Raw genomic sequence first — 16,037 nt, 5'->3', positions numbered from 1 at the left:
CTATGCGAAGTATTTTTTAACTGCGTCGGCATTCACAGGGAGTGGGAAGTCTTCGCCATCCATAGTTGAGAGGATCATGGCGCCACCTGAGAAGACTTTCTTTACGACATAAGGCCCTTCGTAATTCGGAGCCCACTTGCCCCTTGGGTCATTGTGAATAGGCAAGATCTTCTTGAGCACAAGGTCACCAACTTGAAAGTGTCGAGGACGAATCTTCTTGTCAAAGGCCCCCTTCATCTTCTTTTGATAGGCTTGCCCATGGCATATGGCTGCTAACCTCTTTTCTTCAATGAGGTTCAGTTGATCAAATCTGGTTTGAACCCAATCAGCTTCACTGAGCTTCACATCTGTCAATACCCTTAATGAAGGAATCTCGACCTCCACTGGAAGAATAGCCTCCATGCCATATACTAGTGAGAAGGGAGTTGCTCCTGTGGAAGTACGTACCGAAGTACGATATCCATGTAAAGCGAAGGGCAACATCTCATGCCAATCCTTATAAGTGACTACCATCTTTTGCACAATCTTCTTGATATTTTTATTGGCCGCTTCAACTGCGCCATTCATCTTTGGCCTATACGGGGAGGAGTTATGATGCGTGATCTTGAAACTCTCGCATAACTCCTTCATCATCTTGTTATTGAGGTTGGATCCATTATCAGTGATAATTCTTTCAGGAACCCCATACCGACAGATTATATGGTGCTTGATGAAGCGAGTAACTACCTGCTTGGAGACGTTTGCATAAGAAACGGCTTCAACCCACTTGGTGAAGTAGTCAATAGTGACAAGGATGAAACGGTGTCCATTAGAAGCGGTGAGCTTAATTTCTCCGATCATATCAATGCCCCACATAGCAAACGGCCAAGGAGACGTCAACACATTCAAAGGAACTGGAGGTACATGAACCCTATCAGCATATACCTGACATTTGTAACATACCACGACATGGTTGAAACAATCATGTTCCAAGGTCGACCAATAGTAGCTGCTCTCAATATTTTTCTTGCCATGGTATGTCCACTTGCGTGTGTACCAAAGGATCCTTCATGCACCTCTCGCATGATCTCTGCTGCTTCGTGTCTATCCACGCATCTGAGCAACACGGAATCAAAGTTCCTCTTGTATAACACTCCTCCGGCAAGGAAGAACTTGGCAGATAGCCTCTTCAGAGTTTTCCTATCCGTGAGGGAAGCACCCTCAGGATACTCTTGAGTCTCAAGGAATTTCTTAATGTCATAGAACCAAGGTTTCTCATCAGGCACGGTATCAATAACACCACAGAATGCAGGCTCATCCAACCTCTTAATTATTATTGAAGGCGCTTCATTGTCCCATTTTATTTTGAACATCGATGCCAAGGTGGCTAAAGTGTCAGCCAAATGATTTTCCTCTCGAGGAATGTGATCAAAGGTGATTTCATCAAAGTATTGAGCCAATTTCACGACATGCTCTTTGTAAGGAATCAAATTGGGGTGGCGTGTCTCCCAATCTCCGTTAATCTGACTAATTACCAAAGCGGAATCCCCATAAACTGCGAGATTCTTTATCCTCAAGTCAATGGCCGCCTCAATGCCATATATGCAAGCCTCATACGCAGCCACATTATTAGTACAATCAAAACAAATTCTAGCTGTGAAAGGAATATGAAAACCTGTCGAAGAAGTAATCACAGCCCCGATACCATTACCCAATGCGTTAGAAGCCCCATCAAACACAAGCGTCCACCGTGACCCTGGTTCTGGACCTTCCTCTTGATCTCGACTATCGGAAGTCTCTGCCACACACATTATATCCTCATCAGGAAACTCAAATTGCATAGACTGATAATCATCCACAGGCTGATGTGCAAGGTAATCAGCAATCACACTACTCTTAATGGCCTTCTGAGTAGTGTATTGTATATCATATTCTGTCAAGATCATTTGCCAACGGGCAATCCTCCCTATCAATGCTGGTTTCTCAAATATATATTTGATTGGATCCATCTTCGAAATCAACAAAGTGGTGTGAGTCAACATATACTGTCTCAGTCGGCGAGCAGCCCATGCCAAAGCACAGCAAGTGTCTCGAGTAGTGAGTATCTTGATTCACAATTGGTAAACTTTTTGCTAAGGTAATAAATTGCATGCTCTTTTCGACCGGACTCGTCATGCTGACCCAGCACACACCCCATCGAATTCTCGAGGACTGTTAAGTACATAATCAATGGTCTACCTTCCACTGGGGACATAAGAATTGGAGGCTCTTGCAAATATTCTTTAATTTTATCAAATGCCCTTTGACAGTTATCATCCCACTTTATTGCCTGATTCTTTCTCAATAACTTGAAGATAGGTTCACATGTGGCTGTAAGGTGCGAAATGAACCTTGCAATATAATTCAACCTTCCCAGGAACCCACGAACCTGTTTCTCAGTCCTCGGCTCAGGCATCTCTTGTATAGCTTTTACTTTAGCGGGATCGACCTCAATACCTTTCTCACTAACAATGAAACCAAGCAATTTTCCTGATCTCACTCCGAATGTGCATTTATTGGGATTCAACCTCAACCTGAACATTCTTAACCTTTCAAACAATTTCTTCAGATGGACAAGGTGCTCCTCCTCAGTATGGGACTTCGCAATCATGTCGTCCACATAGACCTCAATCTCTTTATGAATCATGTCGTGAAACAAAGTCACCATAGCTCTTTGATAGGTTTCCCCAACATTCTTCAACCCAAACGGCATGACCTTGTAACAAAAGGTGCCCCAAGGAGTAATGAATGTTGTCTTTTCCATGTCCTCGGGTGCCATCTTTATTTGATTGTAACCAGAAAAACCATCCATGAAGGAGAAAACCGAGAACTGAGCGGTGTTATCTACCAATACATCGATGTGAGGAAGCGGGAAATCATCCTTTGGGCTTGCTCTATTCAGATCTCGATAGTCGACACACATTCGTACCTTCCCATCTTTCTTAGGTACAGGTACAATATTGGCGACCCATGGCGGGTAAACTGTTACCGCAAGAAAACCTGCATCAAACTGTTTCTGAACCTCTTCCTGGATTTTCTTGGACATGTCAGGATGGGTTCTCCTGAGTTTCTGTTTGACCGGTGGAGAGTTTCCTTTAAGAGGTAACCTGTGTACGACAATATCAGTATCTAATCCAGGCATATCTTCATAAGACCAGGCGAAGATATCAGCATACTCTTTCAACATTCCAATCAACTTTTCTTTCACACCCTCGTTCAAAGAAGCCCCTATTTTAACCTCCCTTTTCATCTCTTCGGTGCCAAGATTCACCGTCTCAATAGGCTCTTGGTGTGGCTCGATCACTTTCTCTTCTTGTTTCAACAATCTGGCCAACTCACCAGGGAGTTCACAATCCTCTTCATCCCCTTCTTCAGCGGTGTAGATAGGATTGTCGAAGTCATAACGAGGCATAGCAAGACCGTTATCAACAGAATTTGGAGGAGAATTGGATCTGCATGAATTATGATTTATGCTTTATTTTAGAATAGAGGGATGATGAATAAGAAACGTTGCCATTTTTTATTATTTTTATTAATAGCTAATGTAAAAGTAAAAAGTTGAAAGACAGGGAGCAAAATATTTGAATGCAAAAACGTCCATTTATTAATGATTTCAACATTGAAAAACAACAAATGATGCCCTACATGAGTTCACTGTGTCTTGGGCAGAACACAGGACTTATTGCATGATAAACAAAAACAAACATCATTACTCTTGATCAAAAGCAATTCAGATGATGTCCTCGGATGACCAGTTGATAGACTTCTGTCCAGGGACACATGGCTTGATCCATTCTTCGATATCATAGTCACTATCCGTATCATTGTCAGCAGCACAGATGTGATCTTTGTCAATGCCGGCACTAGAGAACTTGATTGGAACGAAGGTTCCAGGCTTCTTGAAGGACCCATCAGAAGAACTCTGCCCCAACTGATATCCAATCCCACACTTATCCTGCTTGATTGGTAAATCTAAGACTCGGCCCCATCCCTTAGGATGACCAGATTCAATCACAGCCTTGGCCTCCTTTAGTGAAGACATAGGAGCCTCCAACTTCTTCTTTTCAACATAAGGGATCTTGATAGTCTGGACAGCCTCAAACGCTTGACAAGGTGTTTCGTGGACCTCCCCTTCAACATCAATATATTTGAAAGACGCAAGATGGCTTACCACATGCTCTTCCTCCCCACATATTGTGACTATCTTCCCTTGAGTGGCAAATTTGAGTTTCTGATGCAATGTGGAAGTCACGGCCCCAGCAGCATGGATCCATGGACGCCCCAGGAGACAACTGTAAGCCGGGTGGATATCCATCACAAAGAAAGTAATAGTGAAGAGTTGAGGACCTATCATCACTGGTAAATCAACCTCCCCAAACACCGACCTCTTTGAGCCATCAAAGGCTCTCACAGTTAATTCGCTTGGCCTTATCTCAACACCAGAATAGTCTAGCCTCATCAAAGACGACTTTGGTAACACATTCAAAGAAGATCCATTATCAACAAGAACACGAGATAGCATAGTCCCCTTGCACTCCACAGATATGTGCAAAGCTCTATTATGTTTTCTACCTTCAGAAGGCAAATCTGCATCAGTGAATCCCAATCCATTTCCAGCATTGATATTAGACACAACCCCTTCAAGCTGATTTACTGAGATCTCAGGAGGGACAAAGGCAGTGCCTAGGAGTCTCAATAAAGCATTTCGACGTGTCTCGGAGCATAAGAGCAACTGTAATATCGAGATCTTAGATTGAGTTTGACTCAGCTGGTCAACCACTTTATACTCACTCTTCTTGATGATCTTGAGGAATTCTTCCATCTCTTTGGCCACAGTGTCCTCAGAATTAGAACTTTGCCCCTGGTCCATAGTATCTTTTGTCACTCCTTTTCCTTTTGCTTGAGCTAGAGCTTCTGTATTGTCTTTGTGAATATTCTGAGGAGGATTGAGAATACGGCCACTCCTTGTCATTCTTCCAACTCCCACAACATTGTCGACGTCTTCTTTCTCAATTGGTGTTCTAAGTTCAAACTTGGCCCCTTGGTAAAAAACCTCTCCACCGTAGTTCCATGGGATTGCCTTTTCACTAGTATACGGAACGGGACCAGGTAATGTAATAACCAAAGGAGGTGCTCTAGCAGGAATTGGGATCTTAGCAGGAGTGTAGGGGATGGATGCCACATTAATTTCATTCTCAAATACCTCAGGCCGTCGTACGCGCTCAAACTGTAGATACCCACTATCTATCAACTGTTGAATACCATTCTTCACTTTATCACAAACTGAGGAAGTGGCCATGCAATCATTACACAATTCTCCACAACCAGCATATAGACCCATTCTCAGTAATTCTACTTTCAGTAAAGGCAACAGAGAGCCTAACTCAGTCACGTCCTTAACCAAACGAGTGTCTTCAACACAATCGAGGGCGTTTACAGCATGAGACCCATGAGGGGGCATGGGATTTTGAACAACATTAGGCCCTGGAGTAGGAGTGAACTCAATGGCCTTGGAGTCGAGAAGATTTTGAACCTGATACTTCAATGCTTTGCAGTTTTCAATGTTATGCCCAGGTGCTCCAGAGTGGAATTCACACCTTGCATTAGCATCCCAATTAGGAGGCAACTTAGCAGGAGTGGCTAGAGTTCTCAATTGTACCAATTTCAAGTCGAGGAGGTATGGCAATACTTGTGCATATGTCATCGGGATCGGGTCAAAAGTTCTCTCAGGTGCCTTTGGTTGATACTGGCGCGGAGTATACCCTCGTTGCTGATGTTGCTGAAATGGAACATTCGGTATAGTCACGGCGGCCACTTGTTGATGAGCCTGGCTTTTGCCTTTACCATAATAAGCAGCACTCGTCTCACCCTCTCTTTTCTTGGCAAACCCGTTATAAGGTTTCTTTCCAACAACCCCGGAGGAGGAGCTAGCAGCATTCAGATTCTGAATTCTACCAGCCTTGATTCCACTTTCAATTCTCTCACCAATCATGACCAACTCGGCGAAACTCGAGGATGCAGAACAAGCAGAATAGTATTGACCTTCCAAAGTATTGGTGAACAGGTCCATCATTTCTCTCTCCAACATAGGTGGTTGAACTCTGGCTGCCAACTCGCGCCATTTTTGCGCGTATTCTTTGAAGGACTCATTAGCTTTCTGAGATAGATTCTGCAATTGAGTGCGATTGGGTGCCATGTCAACATTATATTGATACTGCTTTATGAAGGCATCAACCAAGTCTCTCCAGCTTCGAATACTAGCTCTTTCCAGCCTCATATACCATTCCAAAGATGCCCCAGTTAGGCTATCTTGGAAGAAATGCATCAACATCTCCTCATCCTTAGAATAGACATTCATCTTGCGGTAGTAAGCTCGGACATGGGTCTTGGGACAAGTATTCCCCTTGTACTTCTCAAAATCTGGCACTTTGAATTTCGACGGCACGCGGACACCAGGAACCAAGCCCAAGTCATTAATGTCCATGCCAAGTCCTTGGCCTTCCATGGCCCTCATCCTTTCCTCCAGTCCTCTGAACAACCTTCCAGCATCATGTATAAATCCCAACTCACTTTCAGGAAACAGATCCTCATGTCGATCCTCTTCCAACACGGGGATGGCAGCGGCCCTTCTGATTTGTTGTGTGGCTTGTCCTTCAGGAATGGGCTGGGGAGGCCCATGAGGATTACCTTGATTGGTAGCAGGAGGAATCACACCAAGCCCTCCGTTCACAGGTTCATCGTTGATATGAATACCAGCGGGGTTCCTCTGTGGAGGGTTCACTACAGTCTGAGCAACTGCATCCATTCTAATTCTGAGTTCTTCTTGGCGATCAACCATGCCTTGCGTGACTTCCATGAACTGAGCCATCTGAGCAGTAACCTGAGTCCTCATCTGAATAAGATCGTCCCTTAGTTGATCCATTAGCAGTGAATGATTAGCCCTTGTATTGTAGCGATGTGTAGGTGGAGGTGCAATTGCTGTTGACAGAAAACTTGATCAGTTAAACAAGAAAACCATCTGGTGTACCTGTTTGTGCATGAATGCATGAAATGCATGTGTGCATGGATATGTCATGTTTTATTATTTTTAGGAAACTTTAGCTTTGTCTCAAACCAACAACACAAAATAATAGAGGGAACTGAGATACCAAAAATGAATAAGAAAACTCCATTAGATTTATAACCAAGTTCTTGACATAATCAGAATCACAAATCAATCCGCTCTCATGAGCCAACAAAACAAATAAATGGAACTAAGAACCCCATCCAACAAGTCTGGTGGTGGTCCAAATAACAAAGTCATCACTAAGCGGGATCCCCCATGTCTACATGACGGAGGGGACTCTCTCCAATGTTCTTATCACTCCAGGTCTTCATTTCTTCAAAGAGCTTCTTGGTCTCAGCACGGGTTGGCCTCTTAATGATCTCTTGAATCAGCAGGTCTTTTCTGAAATGCATTGTTTCCATGTGGCGATTCTTCACCTCCCAATACCTGGCTTCTTCTTGAGCTTGGGCATTACTTTGGTCTTTTTCTCTTATCTGACCCTTCAGCTTTCGGATCTCTTCATAACACTTCTCTATGGTATTCTGGTGATCCAACAAGAGTTTGTCTGCTTTCTTGCGACGAGTTTTCTCTGAATTGGCATTTTCAGTCTGAATCTGGAGCTTTTTAGTCAATTCTGCCAACTGAGCCTCGTAATGTTCCTTTATCTTCTTCTCTTGGATTTCAGTAGATTTAGAGCCCACAGTCATTCTCGGCCTCTTCTGAGATGTGCTCCCTCTAGCATACAATTCTTCAAGCTCTATTTCTTTTATTTTCAACTTGTGAAGAGCAGAAAGCTTCTCTTGCCTATCAGTATTCATCTTAACTTGCATTGTTTCCATTTGTTCAGTCAACTTCCGATTCTCTTCCATAGTTTGGTTGTAACGGGGCATGGAAACAATGTTGGGTTGTTTACCAGCAGGAGGGTACAAAGGGTCCTTAGGAGGGAAAGGCATCCCTTGAACAGCAACCACAGACTCGACCCACTTAGTATAATCCTCATAAGTAGCACAGTCTCGCTGACCAAAATGTTTCTTATCTCTCCAACAAATACTCTTCCAGGCTTGTACAGCTTCTGCCATCTGCCCACTGTCAGTGGCTGAATGATAAAAAATATTCTCAGCAATCTCTGTTTGTTCGGGAGGACTTACAAAAGCGTATCCAAACGTTCTCCTAGCCAGGACAGGATTATAGTTGATTCCACCTCTAAGGCCCATAAGAGGTACGTTCTTGAACTTTCTGCAACTCATAACAACTTCCATGTCTTCTAAAGCTTTATTATACCAGACAATATCTTTAGCCCTCAGCCCCATAATCCTCTCAGCCCATTTAGATGTGTGCCTACTATCAACGAAAGCGCCGCGCTCAGGCAGATGTGACCTGAACCATCAGTATAACAACGGAGCACAGAATCTAACCAGACCTCCCTTACCTCCCTTCTGACCATTCTTGTGATGAATGGAGTGATAAACATCCCCCAAAAGTGTAGGAACCGGATTTTGCAAGATGAATATATGAATTGCATTCATGTCAACAAAGTTAGGAACGTCTGAGAACAACACGACGCCATATATACTTAGAGCCAAGATAGCCCTAAATGTGTCCCATTCCTTTGCTTCAGCAGCCTCACAACCCCTTTTAACCAGAAACTCCATGCAAAAACCAAAACCTCCTCCCTTCTTGGTGAGATTTGCTTCCACGACCGACTTGCTCAAATAAAGAGCCTTAGCAATTTCAATGGAATCAGGGGCCTTCATGGCGCCATGGTATGGTACTTCCTTCTTTATAGGAACGCCAAGAAATAGGGAATACTCTTCCAATGTTGGGACCAAGAGGTAGTCGGTGAACGTGAAACAGCGAAGGGAAGGATTATAGAACTGAAGCAAAGTATGAACTCCTTCTTGCTCGTACTTGGTGAACGGCATCTTGAGAAGACTCAGAATGTACCCATATTTTTCTCGGAAATTGGTTGACTCATCTGGCGTAATCTTCTTTGCTAAACACCCAAGGGAATCCAGATTCGGATTCAGGAAAGAATAAGAGGGGTTGCGTCTACCAGTCTTCATTGGTGGGTCCATGTGTTGGTCGGAGACAAAGCCAAAAGTTCCTGAAAAATAAATGAACATGCGTGTTAAATGATATGGCGGAATGCATTTCATCGGGAGGATCCTAAAGTCTTTTCATTCTTTCTTTTATTTTTCTTTTCTTTTCTTCTTCTTTTTTTTTTTTTGCAAAAAGTATGTACATTTTTTTTTGGAAATAGACTTTAGGATTCTCCACGAATGAAGTGAGGTGGATGCAATAGCATGATGTGTCATGTGTCATGTGTGTGATGTAGTGAGAGACTGAATATCCCTCGCAACTCTGAATAACTGGGTAATACTGAATGTAGCAGGTTTAAAATTCCGGCTTCAGATTGCAAAATGGAAATCAGGGTATGATGAAGGCTAGTATCCTGTCCCTCCCCAAACTCACGGGTATGAATTCTAGACACGGACAGGTGGTCCCTAATGGTCACTAGGGTCTACAGTTCCCATGGGGTACAAAGTGTTTGTGGCAACAAGGGTGCCAGACACAGTGTTCCATGAAAGAACCTCGCCCAGTTGTGGTACCCCATGTTGAACTCGATCGTAGCAAGGGCCACGGGAGTCAACATGAGCATCCACGCTAATCCTATGTGTCACTGGCCTGGGTAGTGGGCCTTTTACCTCACACAAACCCCCCACCTGCAAAACAGAACAGAAGACCCCAAGGAACACAGAATATAATCCATATGCATGATGTGCAAGCAGAAATAAACATGATGTGCAAGCAGAAAATAAACATGCAAATATATATACAAGATAAAAAACAAATAAACACCCAATAAAATAAAACAAACAAAGGCTAGGATCGACTTGCTTAGAACGTCCCCAGCAGAGTCGCCAGCTGTCGCTACCGCGAAAAATGGATCAGAGTCGCCACTAATATATTCATCCCATCGCGGGAAAGGAATACCAGGAAACCTAACTTAGAATAAGAACAAGGTCTTTCGACCAGAGAACAGGGCACGGGAGTCGGTTACGCAAGGGGAAGGTGCTAGCACCCCTCACGCCCATCGTACTCGATGGTATCCACCTATGTTTGTTTCTATCTAAAGGGTGTATCTATGTCTAAACCTAAATGCGAATGAATGCAAAAGAAATACGGGGAAAAGAAGGAATTATTTACAAGTGTGCTCGCTTAGGCCCCGCGACCCAATGCCTACGTATCCCTTACAAGGAATCAGAGCGACCGTAGTTCGGCTCCATATTTTCTATGTTTTTGTGTTTTTTAGTTGAACAGAGGTTAAAGTCGCACTCCACGATGCTCGACCTTTGGAGACTTACACGCCTAATTATGGAATGGATTCAACATGTTCTTAAGAATGCCACGAGGGCGAGAGACAGAAGAGAGTTTGAGCGTTTCGAGGAAATCCCTAAAGCAAGGGAAACTCGAGTTACTCTATGGTTTGTGTTTTTTAGAAGTTGGGAACTTACGCCTGAATGGAACCCTAAAGCAAGGGAGATCCAAGCACTCGAACGTTCCCTAAAGCAAGGGGCGTTCAAGCTTCCATTCCCTTTTTAAGAATTTTCACTTTGATTATTAGTGTTTTAAGTGTTTTCTTTGTATTCTTTTTTAAGGGGATTTATTTCAAGTATTTATTAGATGGATTAAAGTTGAAAAGAAAAAAGAATGAGGGGAACTAACCTATTTTCTAATCTAATTGTTATTCTAATTCCTATTTAAAATCTAAACTAAATCTAAAGGAGATTAACTAAAAAGAGTTATTCAAATTGACCAAAGTCAACTTTAGCATCCAAGGGCATTCTAGGCATTTCACAAAGTATTGAAAAATATTCACAAAAATAAGAGAAATAAAACTCTAAACTATTAAAGAAAACATTCACAAACAATACTATTTTTATTCATTTTTAAAGCTATTTCCAAAAATTGAAACTAAAAGAAACTATTTATTTTCTATGTGAGAACCAATCAAAATTCAAAGAAATCAACCATTAAGAATCTAAAAGAAACTAAGTATTTCCTAAAATTCTAATTAGTCAAGAAAAATTATTTTCATTTTTACCTAAGCAAGATGAATTAACAAACAAAAGAAAAATAAAAAGAAACTATTTTTTTTTATATTTCTATATACCAACAGGGGGTGCATCAGCATCTCAGAAATGAACTGATTTTATGCTATGAATGAAACTGGGCCTGATTCAGGGGGTGAGGAAAGCAATGACGCTAGGGCCCAAATGCTTAAACATGAGACTACATTAGTAACAGCATGGTGAATAAGCAAAACGAAAGCAGGCCTAAGCATCAAATACCGATTCGTGGCCCAAGACACATTTTATTTCCTTTTCATCTATTCAGTATTCAGCATGTCATTACTCTACCATATGATATTTAATTATTGGAATTGAACATGACATAACCTGAAGCCTTTAGTCCACATATCAATTGGTCATGGGGAATTTAGTCAAGTAAAACAAAAAAGATCTGCACCAATTACCATACGCCAGCGCACCACTCAATCATATGCATACAGCCCAAAATTAAATGAATAATGAACAACCACAAATGGGACGCAGACACGTCAGGGAAGGAATAAGCAAGCATGCATATCACAGACGGACGCCGGAGCTCTCTCCGGTCATCCTCTCCGGCCACCTCACGGTGGAGATCCGATCAGAATTTCCAGAAATCAGAACAAACACCACCGCTCTGCTCGGTTTTTCACATAGATCACAGATCCGCCATTATTTTTCATCGATTCTCCTCCTATCATACCATCCGAATCAAACTTGCAAACCCTAGCTTGAGTCAACTTTACCAGAATTCACTTCAAACACAATAGTCGGACTCTAAACGTTCACAGATCTAGAATATACGATTCGAACACGCAAACAAGCATTATATCAACCAAATCGAGACTGTTCAAGAACAATCACTTCCTACCGGTATAACACATAGCACAACAGACATATGAGTTCAAGATCCTGATGCACATGACCTATTAAATGTAGCTAACATGCTGAGAGAGATTCTGGACCTTACCTGAAAGAGTTCTTGGACGAAGATCTTCTGAAAGCTTCGCCTCTTCACGTTCGAACCAAGATCTTGAAGATGATGTTGAGGCTTGATACACTTTGAACGTACTCACACTCTGAGAAATAAACTCAGAGTGCCATCGCAACCTCTAAGAACCGAGAGAAAAGCAGCTTCACGGTGAATCCACGGTTTGATGATGATGACGATTCTTCCATGAAGGTGATAGCAAGAGGATTCGATGAAGATGATCAAGCTAAGGTCATGGTGCAGATTCAGAGCGAGGTGTGGTTATGGTTCAGTTCTGAAGTTGTTAGAGTTTGTTACACTTTTGTAACAAACTTTATGGAGGGAGAGAGATGAGAGAAAGAGGGAGAAGGGAATGATGAGAGAGTGAGGAGAGAATGAAGTGAAGAGGGAGTGATTTTGGAAAAGTGAAGTCCCCGTGAATGAGAGTGAGCCTCTGGTTTTATAGGGTGAGGTGAATGTGTATGATGTGCACTTTGTTAGAGTGGGACTTTTCTTACGCTTAGTGAACAAGTTTTTGACATTTTGAGTAAGTTTTTGTGTATGCTTTTGGTGTACTCAGTAGCTGCATAGTGCTTTCCTACGTATGCTGCAGACTTGTGGGAGCTGCTCTTGCTTGAAACAATGCCCCATGATACCAACTTTGAGGACATATATCTCTTGCTATGGACCTCAACACGGCTCACTCTTGGGCTCAGTCTAAAGAGGACGTGTAACCCTAGATGTTTGATGTTGGAGAGTTCTCTAAATGATGACTAAAAGTGTGAGAAAACTGGTCCCAAACTCATAGCATTGTTGCTGCAAAACTCTGCGCGCGCGTGCCTTAGCTTAGCCTCAAGGACTTAGGTGAAACATGACTAGACGAGGACATGGATTTGTGACTTTATATCTCGCTCACTATATACTTGAAATTTATCATCTATGGCTCATTAGAGAGAACACATGGCAAGGAGTAGATACACACCACTCTTGAATCAAATGGTTGTTTCTATTTCCTTAAACATGGACCTGAAGATAGCCCACCACGTGTTTGATAAATTGCTCACGCGTGCCCCTGGATTTATGCCTCTACCTTGGCCAAAATATGCCTTGGTAAAGTCACGACTTTGAGTCACTCCAACTCGTTCCTTACATATCCAATGGCTATGGTTTTGATGTCAATTGGAAGAAATCACGGAAGGGCATACATAGAAACTGAGATTGAGTTGAATGAGTACTTGTAGCTTCTTATAATTAAGTTCCAAAATGGCACGCCACGCGTTTGTGAAAATGCTGCCTGTGACCTGGAAATTTTGCCCAGCGATATGACTTGCACAAATGAATTTCTTCAAACTTCTTTCCTTCATATCTCTCTATTCACACCTCTTTTGACAAAACTCCCAACTACAATATTGTAGAGGGCTATGAAATGAACATCTTTCATGTTGAGACTTTCTTGAAAAAATGTCTTGAGATGCGTGAAATATCTGCATGAAGTGAGCTAATCAACCAAATCTTCAACCTTTCAAGAATGTTTCTAAGTTTAGAAACTTCCAATTTTGGAATTTTCATTTTTCAACTAATTTCCATATTTGGTAACTTTGACATTTTCTCGATTTTACTTCATTCCATTGACTTTCTTTGACCGATTTTCACCCAAAAATCAATATTTGACAGTTGACCCTGATTTTGACCAAAAAGTCAATTTTTCTGATTCTTTCCAGTTTCAGGTGAATTTCCCGATTAATCCGCCTCTGATCCAATTCTCAATCGATTTGCAACCAATGAACTCCAGTACATGATATTTCTCTCAGACAGCCATATTTTGCCTCCACATCCATTTTTCTGATTAATCAATGACCCGAAAGTCAACAGGGTTGGCTCTGGTCAGAAAACCCTAATTTGACGATCTTGATGAATCTGAAGCCTGTATCATTTAATATGAACCCTGTCTTGGAGAGAGTAAAATCCTGATCTTTAGGGGAACTTCCATGAGAATAGTATTGTGCAGTCAAGTCCTCAATCTTTCTCTTTTGCTCACAGATACCCCACACATTGAACCTCTTTTTCACCGGTTTTCTTGGATAGTGACAGCGATATGGATGAATGCCTTGGATGAATGGCCTATATGAAGTATGTGTATGAATGTGATGTGAAAGCCATTTGGGAATAAATAAGTGGGCAAATTTTGGGGTGCAACAAGTATTTTCGCTCGCACAATGACATATAGGACAAGAGGTATCAATAGCTAAACCTTTCTTCGACAGATTGCATTTTGTTGGAAGTAGATTTTTTGCAAACCTCCACAAAAAGTTTCGAATCCTCTCATGAATAGGCACTTTCCAAAGCTTCTTCCACAGTGGCTCATGAATTTTACTCGACGTACCTGCCTCCTGCATCTCCCTCTTCCTACGCAGGAAGTGATAGGCCGACCGGACCGAATACTCGCCGCTCTTCTCCCAATGCCATACAACCGTATCTTCTAATCCACTTCTGCATAAAGGAATGCCCAGGATTTGATCCGCTTCCCACTGCACAAACCAATTTTTAACAGTCTCCTTCTTCCAAATTTTCAGGTCCTGATCAATCAATTCCGACACCAAAGCCTCAGGGTTATGACTCCCTTTCGGACTCAGAACCTTAAAACTTGCATTTTTGGGAAGCCAGCCATCTGTCCAAACCTTCACCTTTGATCCATTTCCAATACGCCATCTCGACCCTTCCAAAACCACATCTCTCGCACTTAGGATGCTGCGCCAAACATAACTAGGATTGTACCCGACCTTTGCGTCTTTGATCGTGCCTCTTGGAAAATATTTGCTCTTTAGAGTCTTTGCCAGTATAGAGGTATTATCAGCTTGAATGCGCCAGAAGATTTTACCTAAAAGGCTCACATTAAACTCAGAGACACCACGGAATCCCATCCCCCCTTCGCCTTTTGCCGCCGCAAGGTTTTCCCAACTTGCCCAATGAATTTTGCGATTTCCTTCCTTTGATCCCCACCATAATTTTGCCATTAGACTTTCTAACTCAGAGCATATCCCTTCTGGAAGTTTGAAACAGCTCATAACGTAGGTCGGTATAGCTTGCACTACTGTCTTAATCAGAACCTCCTTCCCCGCCCTCGACAGCATCCCTTCCTTCCAACCTTTCAGCTTTTTCCACACCCTGTTAATCACAATCGAGAAAATCTCCTTTTTTGATCTTCCAAAAAGTACCAGTAATCCCAAATACTTCGTGTGAGATGGAAATGTCTTAACTCTCATCCTGTTACGGATCGTTTCTGCTACTGATTCTGAAACATTTCGACTGAAGGAGACTTCCGTCTTGTCAAGATTAACCTGTTGGCCTGACACTTCCTGGTAACGGAAAAGGGCTTACATAATCACATCAGCTTCCACTTCATTTGCTCTAGCAAATAGAAGGCAATCGTCGGCAAAGAAGAGATGTGAAATCTTTGGGGAATTCCTAGCAATCTGTATTCCATGAATTTTTGAGACCTTCGACTCCGACTTTAGCAATCCCGAGAGAACATCTGCACAAAGAACAAACAAGTAAGGGGAAAGTGGATCCCCTTGACGGAGACCCCTTTCTGGAAAAAACGTATTGCTGGGCTGCTGTTACCCTAAGATTTCGACTTGCTAATAATGGTAAGTGGTTTCTGAGATGTATGAGATTATTAAATAGTCTAAGGTAAAGCAGTCTGATTAAAAGGTTATTTTTAGTCAAGACTATCGTTCGACTATGAAAGACCATCACTGCCAGGGATCGACTAAGGTTAGCAAGTCTACCATGCATGTTCGACTAAAATAAGTGAAAAACTTAGGTGTTTTGCCAAGTATAGCTTTGAAGTCGGAAGGCATCAGAAGTCAAAGGAAGTAGTTTCAGACAGTTT

General features: G+C 42.3%; 1 protein-coding gene across 1 annotated transcript; it reads right to left on the bottom strand.

Annotated features, from left to right (window-relative positions):
• LOC131604797 (uncharacterized) lies at positions 1 to 6,940 on the bottom strand. The gene is made up of 7 exons (XM_058877214.1): positions 3,783 to 6,940; positions 3,195 to 3,470; positions 2,948 to 3,125; positions 1,691 to 1,886; positions 1,056 to 1,633; positions 727 to 924; positions 1 to 495 (listed from the first exon to the last, which is right to left on the bottom strand). The coding sequence occupies exons 1-7, from the start codon at positions 6,938 to 6,940 to the stop codon at positions 1 to 3; spliced, it is 5,079 nt and encodes a 1,692-aa protein (XP_058733197.1).
• Between the last annotated feature and the right edge of the window lie 9,097 nt (positions 6,941 to 16,037).

Source organism: Vicia villosa, linkage group LG5 (assembly GCF_029867415.1).
Source record: "Vicia villosa cultivar HV-30 ecotype Madison, WI linkage group LG5, Vvil1.0, whole genome shotgun sequence".
Lineage (NCBI taxonomy): Eukaryota > Viridiplantae > Streptophyta > Magnoliopsida > Fabales > Fabaceae > Vicia > Vicia villosa.
This window is presented reverse-complemented; position numbering and strand designations above follow the sequence as displayed.

Excerpts from the sequence above, each read along its gene's own strand:
- LOC131604797 (XM_058877214.1), bottom strand. The coding sequence starts at position 6,940 with ATGGATCAACTAAGGGACGATCTTATTCAGATGAGGACTCAGGTTACT. Across the intron at positions 3,471-3,782 it reads CCATGTGTCCCTGGACAGAA|ATCCAATTCTCCTCCAAATT; the intron begins GTCTATCAACTG and ends TAATTCATGCAG. Across the intron at positions 1,634-1,690 it reads TGGGGCTTCTAACGCATTGG|CTAGAATTTGTTTTGATTGT; the intron begins GTAATGGTATCG and ends TTCCTTTCACAG.